This window comes from Protopterus annectens, chromosome 7.part0, assembly GCF_019279795.1.
Source record: "Protopterus annectens isolate FY-2018-M chromosome 7.part0, PAN1.0, whole genome shotgun sequence".
Classification (NCBI taxonomy): Eukaryota; Metazoa; Chordata; order Ceratodontiformes; family Protopteridae; genus Protopterus; species Protopterus annectens.
In genome coordinates this window covers 456,058,150-456,071,303 of record NC_056739.1, presented here as the reverse complement: position 1 = coordinate 456,071,303, position 13,154 = coordinate 456,058,150, and the positions used below count along the sequence as shown (strand labels likewise).

The 13,154-nt window shown below is 37.4% G+C and overlaps 1 protein-coding gene across 1 annotated transcript in view; it reads right to left on the bottom strand.

The window, feature by feature from the left end:
- Positions 1-13,154, bottom strand: part of LOC122805982 (extracellular calcium-sensing receptor-like) — a 99,874-nt gene that overhangs the window by 51,966 nt on the left and 34,754 nt on the right. Inside the window, exon 2 of the mRNA XM_044076221.1 lies at positions 7,755-8,585. Within this exon, the coding sequence (XP_043932156.1) occupies positions 7,755-8,585 (831 nt within the window). The remainder of the gene's footprint in view (positions 1-7,754; positions 8,586-13,154) is intronic.

Below are 13,154 nucleotides of genomic sequence, written 5' to 3'. Positions count from 1 at the left end.
TTGCTCAGCTGCTGAAATGCCTTATCACAGGCAGTTCCAGGGGGAGACCACATGGCTAATTAGCATATGACTCTCCCCGGGCTGCCTCATTACCATATACCATGGCCACTGGGACAGTCTACTTTGTGCAAAGTGATAGGGCAGTCCATGAATTTCAAAAAGTTATCTTTATGAAATTAGCCCAATATTTTTCTTCTGAATTAGGCAATTTTTCTTCAGGTTACACATACAGCAATGAAAACTGCTATGGTCCTATAAAATGCTAGTACCACATTGTCTGAATGGAGTAATGAGGTCTTATTTTGTGGTCACTTCCAAGCACAATTTGTGATTTTCAAATATTTTTATTGGCAGAATTTTTGTTATGGAATGTTTCTAAAGAAAATTTAGTTGGTTTCAAAGAATTTGTTAGAAATATGACTGAGTTTTTGAACATCAAATTCAAAAGCGATAGAGATAAGACTACTTTTGCCAGCCTGGTGGCAGCAGAGACTCTCCATCCTTTTTTTATTGGTCTCTTTGCTTCTGCTCTTCTGCTTCATACCACAGTTTATGTTGGGAGTGAGGAAAAGTCCTCTTCTCTCGTACTTCCTTCTACAGCCTTTGGTGACAGTGAAGGTCACAAAGGCCGCTCATCTTCATTTCTTTACCTGTCTTTCCATCTGCTCTCGTGTTACCTCTCACAGTGTTTGGTGGCAGCCAAGGCTAGACCTCTTCCTTTCTACCCTTACTAGACTCTTGCCTCCTCTTTTTTACCACTATCCTTTTTCCCTTTTTCACTTTTTACACACACTGTGTGGTAATAGCAAACACTAGGCACCCTCTCCTCCACCCACAAAGCACAAAGCTTCTTCTACACTTTCACTGCTTTCTACATCTCTTTTACCCCGTTACTCTTCTACTCTCCCACTTTTTTCCTTAATTTTTATTGTCAGTGAAGGTTGTCCTCTACCAACCTACTACTTTCCTATAAATCTACTTGACACCAAACAAGCTCTTCAGCCCACTTGCATACCACTGTCCCCTCTTTTCCACATCTTTACTTCAGCCTTTGGGAGACATAAACTGCATCCTACGTTTTTTTTAAATTCAGCTCCAATTAAGCTCTAAGGCTAAATAATTGTGCTGTCTGACTGATAGAAAAAACAGCTTACATATAGTTACTATATTTAATCTCATCCATTAATCAACATAGTCCGCTATCCCCATCAACAGTACACAAAAACAAACTCACAATTTCCTAACCATGACTTCTTTCAAATGCAGCTTATATGACCTAAACATTCTAGTCCTCAAGCTACACAAATGCAGCATCTTAACCACTTATAGCAAGCCATGCCACAAATCTACACCAACAAATTGATCCTTACAATTAATGACCAGCAATATCATAAATTCTCTCTACTATCTCTCCCACCAAAGGAAAGCAAACATTTCAGCTGTGTTTCAACTACATCTGTTGAATTTTTAAAGAAAATCTAAACCAAGCATTTATGTCCATTTCTAGCTACATTAAATGTATTTGTTGCAGTGACATTGAACTAAACACTGCCCATTTAATGGCCCTTCTCAAATAGTTGCTCAGTATTTTATATTGGGCAGACATCTCGGCCATTAAAGCTTAGGATCTTGGAGCGTCTTAGTGATATTAGATGTGGAAAATCATCAAATGCTTTGTACAAACATACTTTGAGACATAGAATGGCCACGTTCCAATTTACTATAATTGACAAGATTGTATTCAACAGGGAGGTTGGCATACTATTTTAGATGCTAAAGAAAAGGGTTGGATTATTAAAATGGGTGGTTTAATCTCTCCATGTTTGAATGAATATGATTGGCAAATCAGACTGAAACATTGGGTATTTAATTGTTGATGGGTATGATGGTCGTTATGCACTAATGAAGGCTGTTTAGCTGAAACCAGTATGCAGGAATAAAGTTTTTGAAAGCAAGTACTCTTTGGAGTTTGTTTTTTCACCAAAGACTGAGTGCTGGCTTCTGTTGATGTATTGTGGGTCTGTGATTTTTAACTGTGTGCCTTGCCATGCTTGAGTGAACTGTTTTGTTTTTAAGTGTATACCTTCTCAAATCAATACCTCAAATATGTAAAAGCATTCAGATTACGTCACCTTAATGCAAGGAATAAGAATAATAAACTTGTTACTTGAAACTTACCTTTTACAAAACAAGACACATATCTTAAGAATAACTGAAATCTGACTAAAACCTTTCCATTATCCTTAATTCAAACCAAAGTGTCATTAGAAATAATCACCACAGCTCACAACGGGACGAGGTCCCTAATCTTAAGCACATTAAAGGAGATGACCCCAAATCCACATGTAGCGCTGACCCTAACTAGGTTACCACAAGCTACTGCTAGTGAACTATAAAAATTACCAGTCTTTACTTATCAGCCTCCCCAACCAATATTGAATCTTAATTTTGTACTTAGCATCCTCAAAAAACTCTCAGCACAATTTTATATCATGAGTGATCTTATTCTCAACTAGCTAGGCCCTTTATGTAAAAAAAAAACAAAAACTCAACACACGTTATCATAATCTAACAAATTATTTTTTTTTGTGCCCATTGTCTGCTGGCAATCCTGCCCTACCCTGTGTTGGTCAACTGATTCAGACATTTCTCCATCACCAGGATATGAAATGACTGAGGGGAGGTGGTCACTAAGGCAACCTTCAGGGGAGGTTTGGGTTTTCTACTTAGCCCTAACACCCACAAATGCTCATTCACATCCAAGGGGTTCATATGCAGTAGACCTTTGTGATGTACACCATACCTCTGTTTGATGGGATCAGTTGGCATTGCCCCTCCATTGTCGATAAGCACCTCTGAGTAATCCCTGTCCCTAGGGAGGATGCTACTGCTGTGAATGGAGTCATGAGCATACAGATCTCCCATCTCCCTTCTCCCCAAAGAGAAGCAAGTAGGCATAAACACTGTAATTCCTCCCCTCCCCCACACCAGCTCCAGCAGGTACCCAAGCCTCTAGATGAACTCATGTTGATTGGGTAATAGATAGGGCTTTATCTCTCTATACAAACATACCTGGTATATAACACAACTGGTTCAGGGACCAACTTGGCCAAATCCCAACAGTTGTGATTCCTACCAACATTCCGAGCCATTGCACCTCTCGTCATTTCCTATCGAATATCACAAGTTGTAACTGTACATCAATTTTTATCTGGTCTTTTAAAATACCCCATCACAATTTGACATTTTTCCCATTGAATAAAGACAGAATTCTACATAATGAGTTCCTAGATTTGACCCTTCCCAACCTAAAACTAACCTTACAGATGCTTTAACCTGTTTGAGCCTCACTTGCTGTCTCCTGTGAATCAGATCTAACCTATCCACAAAAGACTCTATACAGTAAACTCTTGTTTTACTGACATCTGATATGAAACAAAAATGCATGAAGGAGACATGGTCTGGCATTTCTATAAAGGTACTATTAATAGCAATTACTTCACCCTATTCAAGGAACTAACAGCTGGCACTTCTGTACTGACAAACACAGAAAAAGTCTATACCTTAAGAATGAGCAAATACAAAATTCAGTCCACTGTATTCAATTCTGGCAAAGCTTCAAGATCTGCCTTAAGCAACAAATTACAGTAATAACCAGAGCAAACAGACACATCTACTAATAACTGATGACTAAAAAAAAATCTTGGTCACAAAAACCTTAATCTCATAATTCGATACCCTAGACTCTCTGAATCCATTCTACTAACCAATGCAACAATGCTTTCCACTTTACCTGTGTATCCATAAACGCTGTACACAAGCAACTTATACAGCCTTGAAAAAAATCACACTCTGATAAAAGCTATCTGCAGCCTAAATTCTTAAAAAAAGTGCACATGCTAAGCCATTTTCCTTTAACCAAAATCTTACTTTACAAACTAGCCTCATTCTAGATGACTGGAAAATTACAATGATCACCTAATCTCTCTTATTTTAAAAGTAACCAAACCTTCCACCTCAAATTGCTACCATTCCATTGCCAAACTGTTTCCCTCTTATAAAAATGATTTACATTCAGATACCTTTATCCAGTTTAACAGGTTCTTATTAAATGCCTAACATGGTTTGCACCCAGTTTTTAATACTTCCAGTGCTCACTGCTCAGGAGTACATCACCTCTTTAGTAAATGTGACAGAGGTGAGCTAACATTGCAGCATTTCTAGGCCTACATATGGCCTTTGACCTAGATGAGCATGATTTACTTTATCTAAGCCAAGCTGGTGTACTGCAAACAGCCTCAAGTTAAATGCAAATAAGTGCGGCATAGTAACATTCAGCAAAAGAAAGTTGTTCTGCCTCATATGTTATAAATGGTACTCCTCTTCTGACAGACACGGTTATAAGAGACCCAGTCCTATTTGGCCTCCTGTTTCTTTGTAAAATCAGTGCCTCTACATACACCTGCACTATAGGCCTAAATCTAGACCAATGAATAAATGATATTCGCTGGAAAGATAAGTTCCTAGCTCATTATACTCCCAGCTTGTGGAATAAGTTACAACCACAGGTCATGCAAAATGTTACTTTGATTATTCTTAAGGCTAGTCTTGATGAAGACACAGATTTACACCAGGATTGTCATGTGCAGTTGTTCGATTTGGGAAGTGAGCACTATTAAGTGCTTTAAAAAGGACACAAACTTTTAAGGGTGTCTCCATACAGGTGTACTAGGCATCTTAGGGTCTTCATGATCTTTTGTCTAGCATTGTTCCTATGTTCCTAAGCAGGCTGGTCTTGACACATTATATGGATAACTACAGACCCATGTCAAACCTGCCATCTCCTGGTACTGGCAAGGTTATTGAGAAGGTCAAATATATGCAGCTGGATTTGTAGTTGAGTGACAATAAAATCTGTGATTAATTGCCTTCATTATGCTTTTGAACCACCTCCTTGTCATAAGAGATCAACATTGTTATTTTATCTTAGTCCTTCTGGATCTCTCTGTGAGATTTAACATGGTTCACAACAGGATCCCGGTGAATCATTTAAGGAACTCCTGCAGCATCGCTTGTATTATCCTGGAATGATGTGCCTCCTACGTTTCTGGACATACTCATGGCGGTGCTTAGCTTTAGCACTGCTTCTCCTTAGTCTGTAGCCTGTGCTGTTTTGCAGGTTTCAGTTTTGGGCCTACCATTATTTGCTGCCTATCTGATTGCATTAGATTATATTTGTGGGAGATGTTTTTAATATCATTGTTAACGCATGGCAGGATGGCAGAGGACTGTACCTCTCCTTCAATAAAAAATCTATATCGCCTTTAAACAAATTATTTGCAGATTTGGAATGCATCCATAGCTTATGGTATGATAGATAATTGGCTTAACAGCAACACCTCTAAGATTGTCCCTGATCATTCGGGTATAGAACATTCTGTCAATGTGTCTTTTCATTGACACATGAAAAATCCAGTTCTGTTGATTAAAGCTTACTCTATTTTTCATTATGAGATCACAGTACAGTGGGAATTGGGAAATATGTCCTTTTCCTACTGTAGTGCAATCTCAGAGTTGGTATATATAATTAGCATGGGGTATGGGGTCACCGGGTTGCTTGCCACCTAGAAAAACACAGACCACTGACAAGATTACCTAGATATCACAATACCACACCTATTCTGAAGTCTGCAGTGGCTGCCCCTGTGGTCACATAGTGCTTATAAAGTTCTGCTTCTGTTTCATTTAGTCCTTCATGATCCGAATCTGAAATATCATTAGGAGCTTCTGACTTGGTATCAGCTTGCCGGTGCCCTGCGTTATTCCACTGTGCTGCAGCTGAAGATCCCAACCTTGTACCAGGAATGGGTTAACAAGTCTGTAAGTTACAATAATTCAGTAGGGGGCACTGACTTATTGAAAAGTATCCATTGAATGAGATATCCCAGTAAAGACCATCACATCCATACCTTGCCATTTCTTAAAAATAAAGTTAAGTATTCAGTGGCTGGATTCCAAAAGAATTAATATGATTTTGTTTGTGTCGTGGTTAACCATTCCATTCAGACAAACTATATCTTCTGACATGCTACTACATCTATAAATTGAATAGTCCAAAAATACAATAGTATTGTATCTTTGCACTGCTTTATTTTGTTAAACATACTTAAAATTGTCAACATAAATGTACTTGTACTTATTTTGCCCCAAACCTCTACATTTTCACGATAGTCTTCTTGGGATAACATTTGTTTTTAAATTATATATATATATATATATATATATATATATATATATATATATATATATATATATATATATATATAGGTTCCCTACGTTAGACCGACCGCACGGACGATCGACACTCAAAACACTGATGCCAGAAGAACGACGAAGCAGATGACCGACAAGTCATAATCCCGACAGCGAAAACACTGACAGGGGTAACTTGTGACCGTGACCCGGTAAGTGTACGATAGTGAGGGACTTAGGGTTAGGGTGCGGGTAAGGTAAGTGTGTGATAGTGAGGGACTTAGGGTTAGGGTGTGGGTATGGTGATGATAGTTAGGGACCTTAGCGTTAGGGAGCGGGTAAGGTGAGTGTGCGATAGTTACGGACCTTAGAGTTAGGGAACGGGTAAGGTGAGTGTGCGATAGTTATGGACCTTAGGGTTAGGGTTTGGGTTAAGGTTAGTGCATAGATAGTTTTGTGCAAGGTGTAGTGTATATTTTTAGGTTGTTGGGGTGCTTATGTTGTGTGTGTGTTGTGTGTAACAGTGAACTTTTTGTTTTGTTAAGTGTTGGGAGTGTGGTGTGTCGGGCATGTGAACTTTTGTGTTTTTGAGGTTTCGTTCTTCTGGGGTCGGTGTTTTGAGTGTCGATTTTCCGAGCTGTTGGTCTAACATAGAGAACCCATATATATATATATATATATATATATATATATATATATATATATATATATATATATCCATATATATACATTTCTTAAAACATCCAGTCCTCATTCCATTTCTGGAACTCTGAACAATCATGTGAAATAATTACTTGGTATATAAATGTGGTAACTAAAGTTATCAGTTTTTCTGAAGAAGTTCTATGAATTAAAAGAATGAAAGCGCTAAATATCACAGATTTTTTTCTTTGGTGTACTTTGCATGAAGAATGGTGTTGCTTTTTTGTTTAGAAATGTACTAACAGTCCCAGGCACTGAAATAAAATTATATTACGCTTAATATATTTCAATCTAAGTCTACCAAATAAAGCCCTGCTTGTGGGGTCATACATTCTACATTCATGTTTAATATTATAATCAATTCAGATGTAGTTACTTGGTGAAAAGCTTGAAAACACTGAATGAAAGTGTTGTATAGCAGCAGGTTGTTGACAAAATAATCAAATTAAAACCTTACCTATGTGAATGATTCTGGGATTTGAACAGCTAAATAGCAATGGCTGAACTAGTTCCTTATTACTTAGACTACTATATAATGAATTCCACTAACTAGTTTCTTACTATGTTTTCAAATGCAACACGCTCCCTTATCAATAAAATGTGTTAGTGGAAGCCATAACTAGCATAAATATGCAAAGCGGTTCTAAAATCTCTGTGCACCTTTTCCAAATGAAACATTTTATAAATGCACTGTTGTCTTTGATTACTAATATCCCTGTTTCTGAAGAATGCCTATAGAATGACTTAACAACCTTAGAGATGTACTCTTCCCCAGAAATTATTAAAAATGTTGTCCTTACCTGCCACGGCAGTATATCATTGATATTTGAACAGGACACATTGGCAGATGGCAGTTCTTTGGAGTGGCATGACAGCATGTTATGTAGAGCATGTCCCAGTGAATGCGTTGCTATGTAAGAACTGTAAGTATACCTGAAAATGTATGTGTCAAACAAAGAATTATCAATTTCATCAACCTTTTCCATGCCTGTGCAAACTTTAACTTTAGATCCCGATCCTGATTCAGTGAAATTCACTTTCGGCCACTGGCATCCAAATGCAGTCTCCCAGAATTCTGTAAAGAAGATACCATCTGGGAACTTGAAAGGATGGATACTATAAAGGAAATCCCTGAATCCTGGTATTTCACCTCTCTGCAGAGCAATTCCCAGTGAGCCATTTAAAGTTTTTAGAAGCTCTTGCTGTGAGAAATCAGAAGAGATGGTCCATGTCGTTGTGCCAATCCAAACTTTTCCAGTTATTCCTTCTAAAGTAACTTCATCTAGCAATGGAATCAGTGGTTCAATAGTGGAATATAGGACAATTACCTTTGAAGATGATCTTTTGATTATATCAATGAGATGAGGTATCTTCCATTTGAAATTATGTATTGGGAGGGTTTCTAGGAATGCAATACAGCTGCCTCTTGATATAATTTCCCTCTTCAACGCCTGACTGCCGATTTCACCTACCTCATTCTCAGATGCCAGGATCCCAATCCATTTCCAACCAAAATATTTTGTTAACTGAGCAACTGCAATAGGCTGGAATTTGTCATTTGGAACAGTCCTAAAAAATGAGGGAAACTGAGTTTTGTCACTCAGTGAAGGATTTCCGGACCCATAACTGATCTGTAAGGCAAAGGCATTGTGTTACCAATGTACATGACACTAAAAATCTATAGTCAAACATATTTTAACACTATAAAAGTCTTTAATTAAAATAATTTTCATTTCTTTTTTCTGCTCAAAATGGACAATAGATTCCTTACTATACACATATTAAATAAGAGCTTTACATTTAATCATTAATACATTTCTGCCATTGATCAAATGTCAGTATTATATATTAAAATATAAATTAATCAAAAATATATGAACAGGAGGTGAATACATAGTCACAACTAAGGCAGAATTCATGTAAATTGAAAATAATGCATTTTTTTCCATTATAAAATCTTTGGAATTTTATTATTATACTCTTGGTAATGGAATTGCTTCTGAGGCATGTATATTTACTATTTTATGTTTGAAAACTAGCTATCACCTTGTCTCCAGAAAATTAGCAAAGCACCTGCTTATACCTGATTGAAATGTAGATGATTATATTATACATAATACATTCTCTGTTTATGTTGTAGGGCCCATTTGAAACTGTAATTCTAAGTCAAACAACACTAAAACAGTTGCTTTAAAGGCAGGTATCAGAAAAGTGCCAAGACTTGTCACTGTGTCACAGTGGAATGAAGCCCTAAGTATGACCAGTATAACCTGTGTCCAGTTAGAGGTACAGATGGTTGATGTGGCAGGCTGAGAAGGATGGGAGTGAACAACTAGTGTTGGCTTACCCATCCTATTTTGAGGAGGAAAGTGGTTCTGGCTCACTGTGTTAAGTGCTCACCACTTCTACCAATATGTGATGGCCAAAAATATGTATTGTCTCCACACTGTGCCAGTAACCAAGGAGTCTGAACCCTCATCACTGACACAGGAGAGGGACATGCATTTGGAATACAAATTGATACACTCAGTATTTCCAAATGCAGACCTCTCTGTATCAAGTACAATTTCCCTTAAGAGCACACAGAGAACACACTCAGCCTGGGGTCTAAATATCTCTATATCTGTCTCCCTACAGGTCCCCAATAAGATTCCCCACTGGTACAGCTGTAGGGTGAGATCATCAGTCGAATGTCCAAGCCAAGTCCTGCAGCACCCTCTCTGTAAACCTAGTCCTTTGTGTCCCTGCCCCCCCAAGTTGCTGACACACACACTCTTTAAGATTTAATTTTCACACACACACACACACACACACACACACACACACACACACACACACACACACACACACACACACACACACACACACACACCTGGGAAAGCTGGCACAAATTACCCATTCTACCAACTTTGTCCAGACTATAAGGTAGATTCACTGCCACCAGTCAGTACTACAAGGCTCTTATAAAGGGTGTCCAATTATACTGTGTAATATTAATACTAATACAAGTGGTAGTTGTTCACCAAGACAGCTAGGCCTTCTGGAGTGGCCCACACAGTGTCACCAAGTAAATATAAGCACTCTCTAAGGTTAGATACTTTCTACAAGGACCAGCCACAATAAAAGTTTTAAATATATTTAACAATAAATAAAGTATATAAAAATGCTGAATATATATTCACAGTAAACCACAGAGTTCAGATCACAGTAAATATTGAAAAGAACATTGATGGACAGACTCAGACAAATAAAGAAAAACAATATCTAAACTAAGCTTCACTATATTCCTGACTGAATCTAAAAGGATTACTGTTCCCTAGTTAAGTTACTTACTACCGCAAGGCAAGATGCTGTGAGTGAGGGTCTTTCTAGTCAGGCTTCCCAAACAGAATACTCAGTACTCTGAGATTTCTCTTTGTAATATCTAAAATATAACTTCCAAGAGGGCTGGCAGAATGACCTCATCTGATCACCTGACTCTAGGTTCTTACAGTATTCCCCTCTGAAGCTGAGACAGATGGCCACAATACATATCCACATGTTTATGGCAGTGCTTAGGGCTTCCCCTCTTTTCACTGAGATAATGGACAAAGGCTCTTCCCCAGACCCTGCGTCTCTGGTCTTATTTAGCATTGTGGGGTGACTTTTAATGATTCAACAGCTCATTTGTATTTCCCTTATGTTTCTTAAAGTTAACCTCTGCTGTGTAGTTAGTGTAGAGGGTTATGGCTCTTGGTTGACAAGTTGTATTCTGTTTCAGTGGTGCAGGGTTTAAAACTTCACCCTTCCCTTTACTTTAACTTTTTAACTATTATTTCTAATGACTTAAGGTAATATGTTGGAACAGCCTGAAGTACAAATACATAGATTATTTTAAGGTATGGCACTTTTAGGTGTGGGAAATGTTCTATTTGTTTCATGTTGTAAAGAACTTTCCTACTATTAATTCTGTACATTTTTTTTTCCAAATGGATGTTACACTTGCAATACAGAAGGAATTGTGTATATTTTGATATAGCAATGTAACAAGTTTTATGTAGGTGAAAGTAAACGAAAGTTTAAAGTGCGTCTTCAAGAACATATAAGGGACATCAAAAAAGTTAACTTTGATAGCCCTTTAGCTATGTATTTTAAAGAATTTCATGCAAGTCATTTTCAACTGTTGCAAGTTTGTGTTTTAGAACAAGTGGGGTCTATTTTTACACTCTGTAACAGTAAAAGAAAAATTGTTGCATAAAGAAGCACTTTTTACTTTGAAATTTGCAACCTTGGTTCCCAAGGGTTTAAATACAGAACTTAACTGGAATTATTTGATTTAATTAATTGTTTAATTGACTGATTGAGTCAGTATATATGGGGTGAGGGAAGTTGCATTGTGTTTGTACTCCCTGAAGGCGTAACAGCCGAGGCGTTAGGGTATGTGAAAGGAGAATAATCTTTTTTGCTTGAAGACTGTGCCTTCCTTTTGTAGTTCTAGTACATTTCATTTGGACTTGCAGTGGCTGTTTGGTTCAATATGTTGGAACATCCCTGTTGTCTAGTGGTGATTTAGAGAGCTAGCAATCTACTACAGAGTTTGAATCTTTTTAAGTGCTTTATTGACAAAATATAAAAAGCTTTTATGGTTTCGAGGTCCCCTCCCCTGCTCCATGTCTTTCATGCTGCAATATGTAGTTCTGTTATTTTTAAGTACTTTTATGGCACAATGCAAAGAGTATCCCTGCTGTCTAGTGTTCCCCTGCCTCATGTTTTTTTTTTGTGCTGCAAAACATTATTCTGTTATTTTGTATTGCCTTTATAGCATGACGTAAATAGTAACCGTAGGGTCTAGAGTTCTCCATCCCCCAGTATTGCAAGATTTGCTCATTAGTTAAAACGATTGTGAAGGTGTGACAGCCCCCCAACACACTCATGGGAGAGAGTGTGTATGTGCTTTTTATATATATGGACAGAAATAGAAAAATACAACTAGTTCATTTTGAATCTTACCTTGATAAATCTTCATTAATCTGAATATCAGAGGAAAACAAACATGTTGGAAATGGCAAAATATTGAAGAAAATAAACAAACAGGAAAAAGAAAATTAAATGATACAGGAATAATACATGTAGACATAAACCATGTAACTATAGTTCTGAAATATGTAAAAATGCATATATGTATGAATTATGAATGTGAATACATATGAACCTAGTAAATCACTCTCTCACATACTAAGAATCTCAGGGTGTAAAGTGCTGAACATGTTTCCAGTAACACACCATTTCTGATTTAAAATGTAAACATTTAGTTTTATAAATCTATATAAACAACTTTCTTCAGTTTTATTAATTTTTCTCCTCATAATATTGGCAGAATTTGACCTGTTTATTGTTGTCCGGTATCATAAGGGATGTATATTTTAGTTTAGTAATATTACATTTATGTAAGATTCATAAATACCTAATGATATGTATTACAACCTAGCACTTAATGATGTCCAATGGGTTCACATTTATGAAGCACTAGCAAGTATTGCATGAGACAAGTAAAAGTAAGCATATGCAAACCACCCTCAGTAACCTAATAATGCTCAGGAGATGATGGATATGTGGAGCAAGGAAAAAAAAGCAAAAGCAACACTTTAAGCTAAGGGTGTCCTATCAGATCCTGAGCACGAGAAAACGCTGCTTCTATAAAGGATTGATATGAACACCTTGGACATCATTTCTGACATGTACATGCAGTCTCATGTACAACTTAGAGATGGCTAATATCCCTAGAAAGCAAGCTAGGCACAGCCATGCTCGTATTAACCAAAGGGATATTCTAGAAGCCACCAAGGGATTTGCTTGGACTGCCACAAACTTTGCCATCCAAGATTCTGCACACTTTCCTGAGCAACATGCTAGGGTACATAAAACAGAACATCATGGCCAGTCTTATGGCTCTGCGAGGTAGAAATGCAATACTTTACAGAATGATGCATGAGTGTGATTAAGAAATCAAGTGCAATTCCTGTTTGAGACTGTGGTATACAAAGTGTAATTCATGTTAAATGCAAACTACTATTTAGATTGCAGTACTGTGGAGAATTTCCCTTGCACTGATTTACAGAAATCTTGGAGCTAGTATGTATACATAGCAGATATGTGGATGGCACAAAGCCCCTCTGCAACTTTCAGTGTTTGCTGTTTGAGTTACAGATCACAGTTCTGTC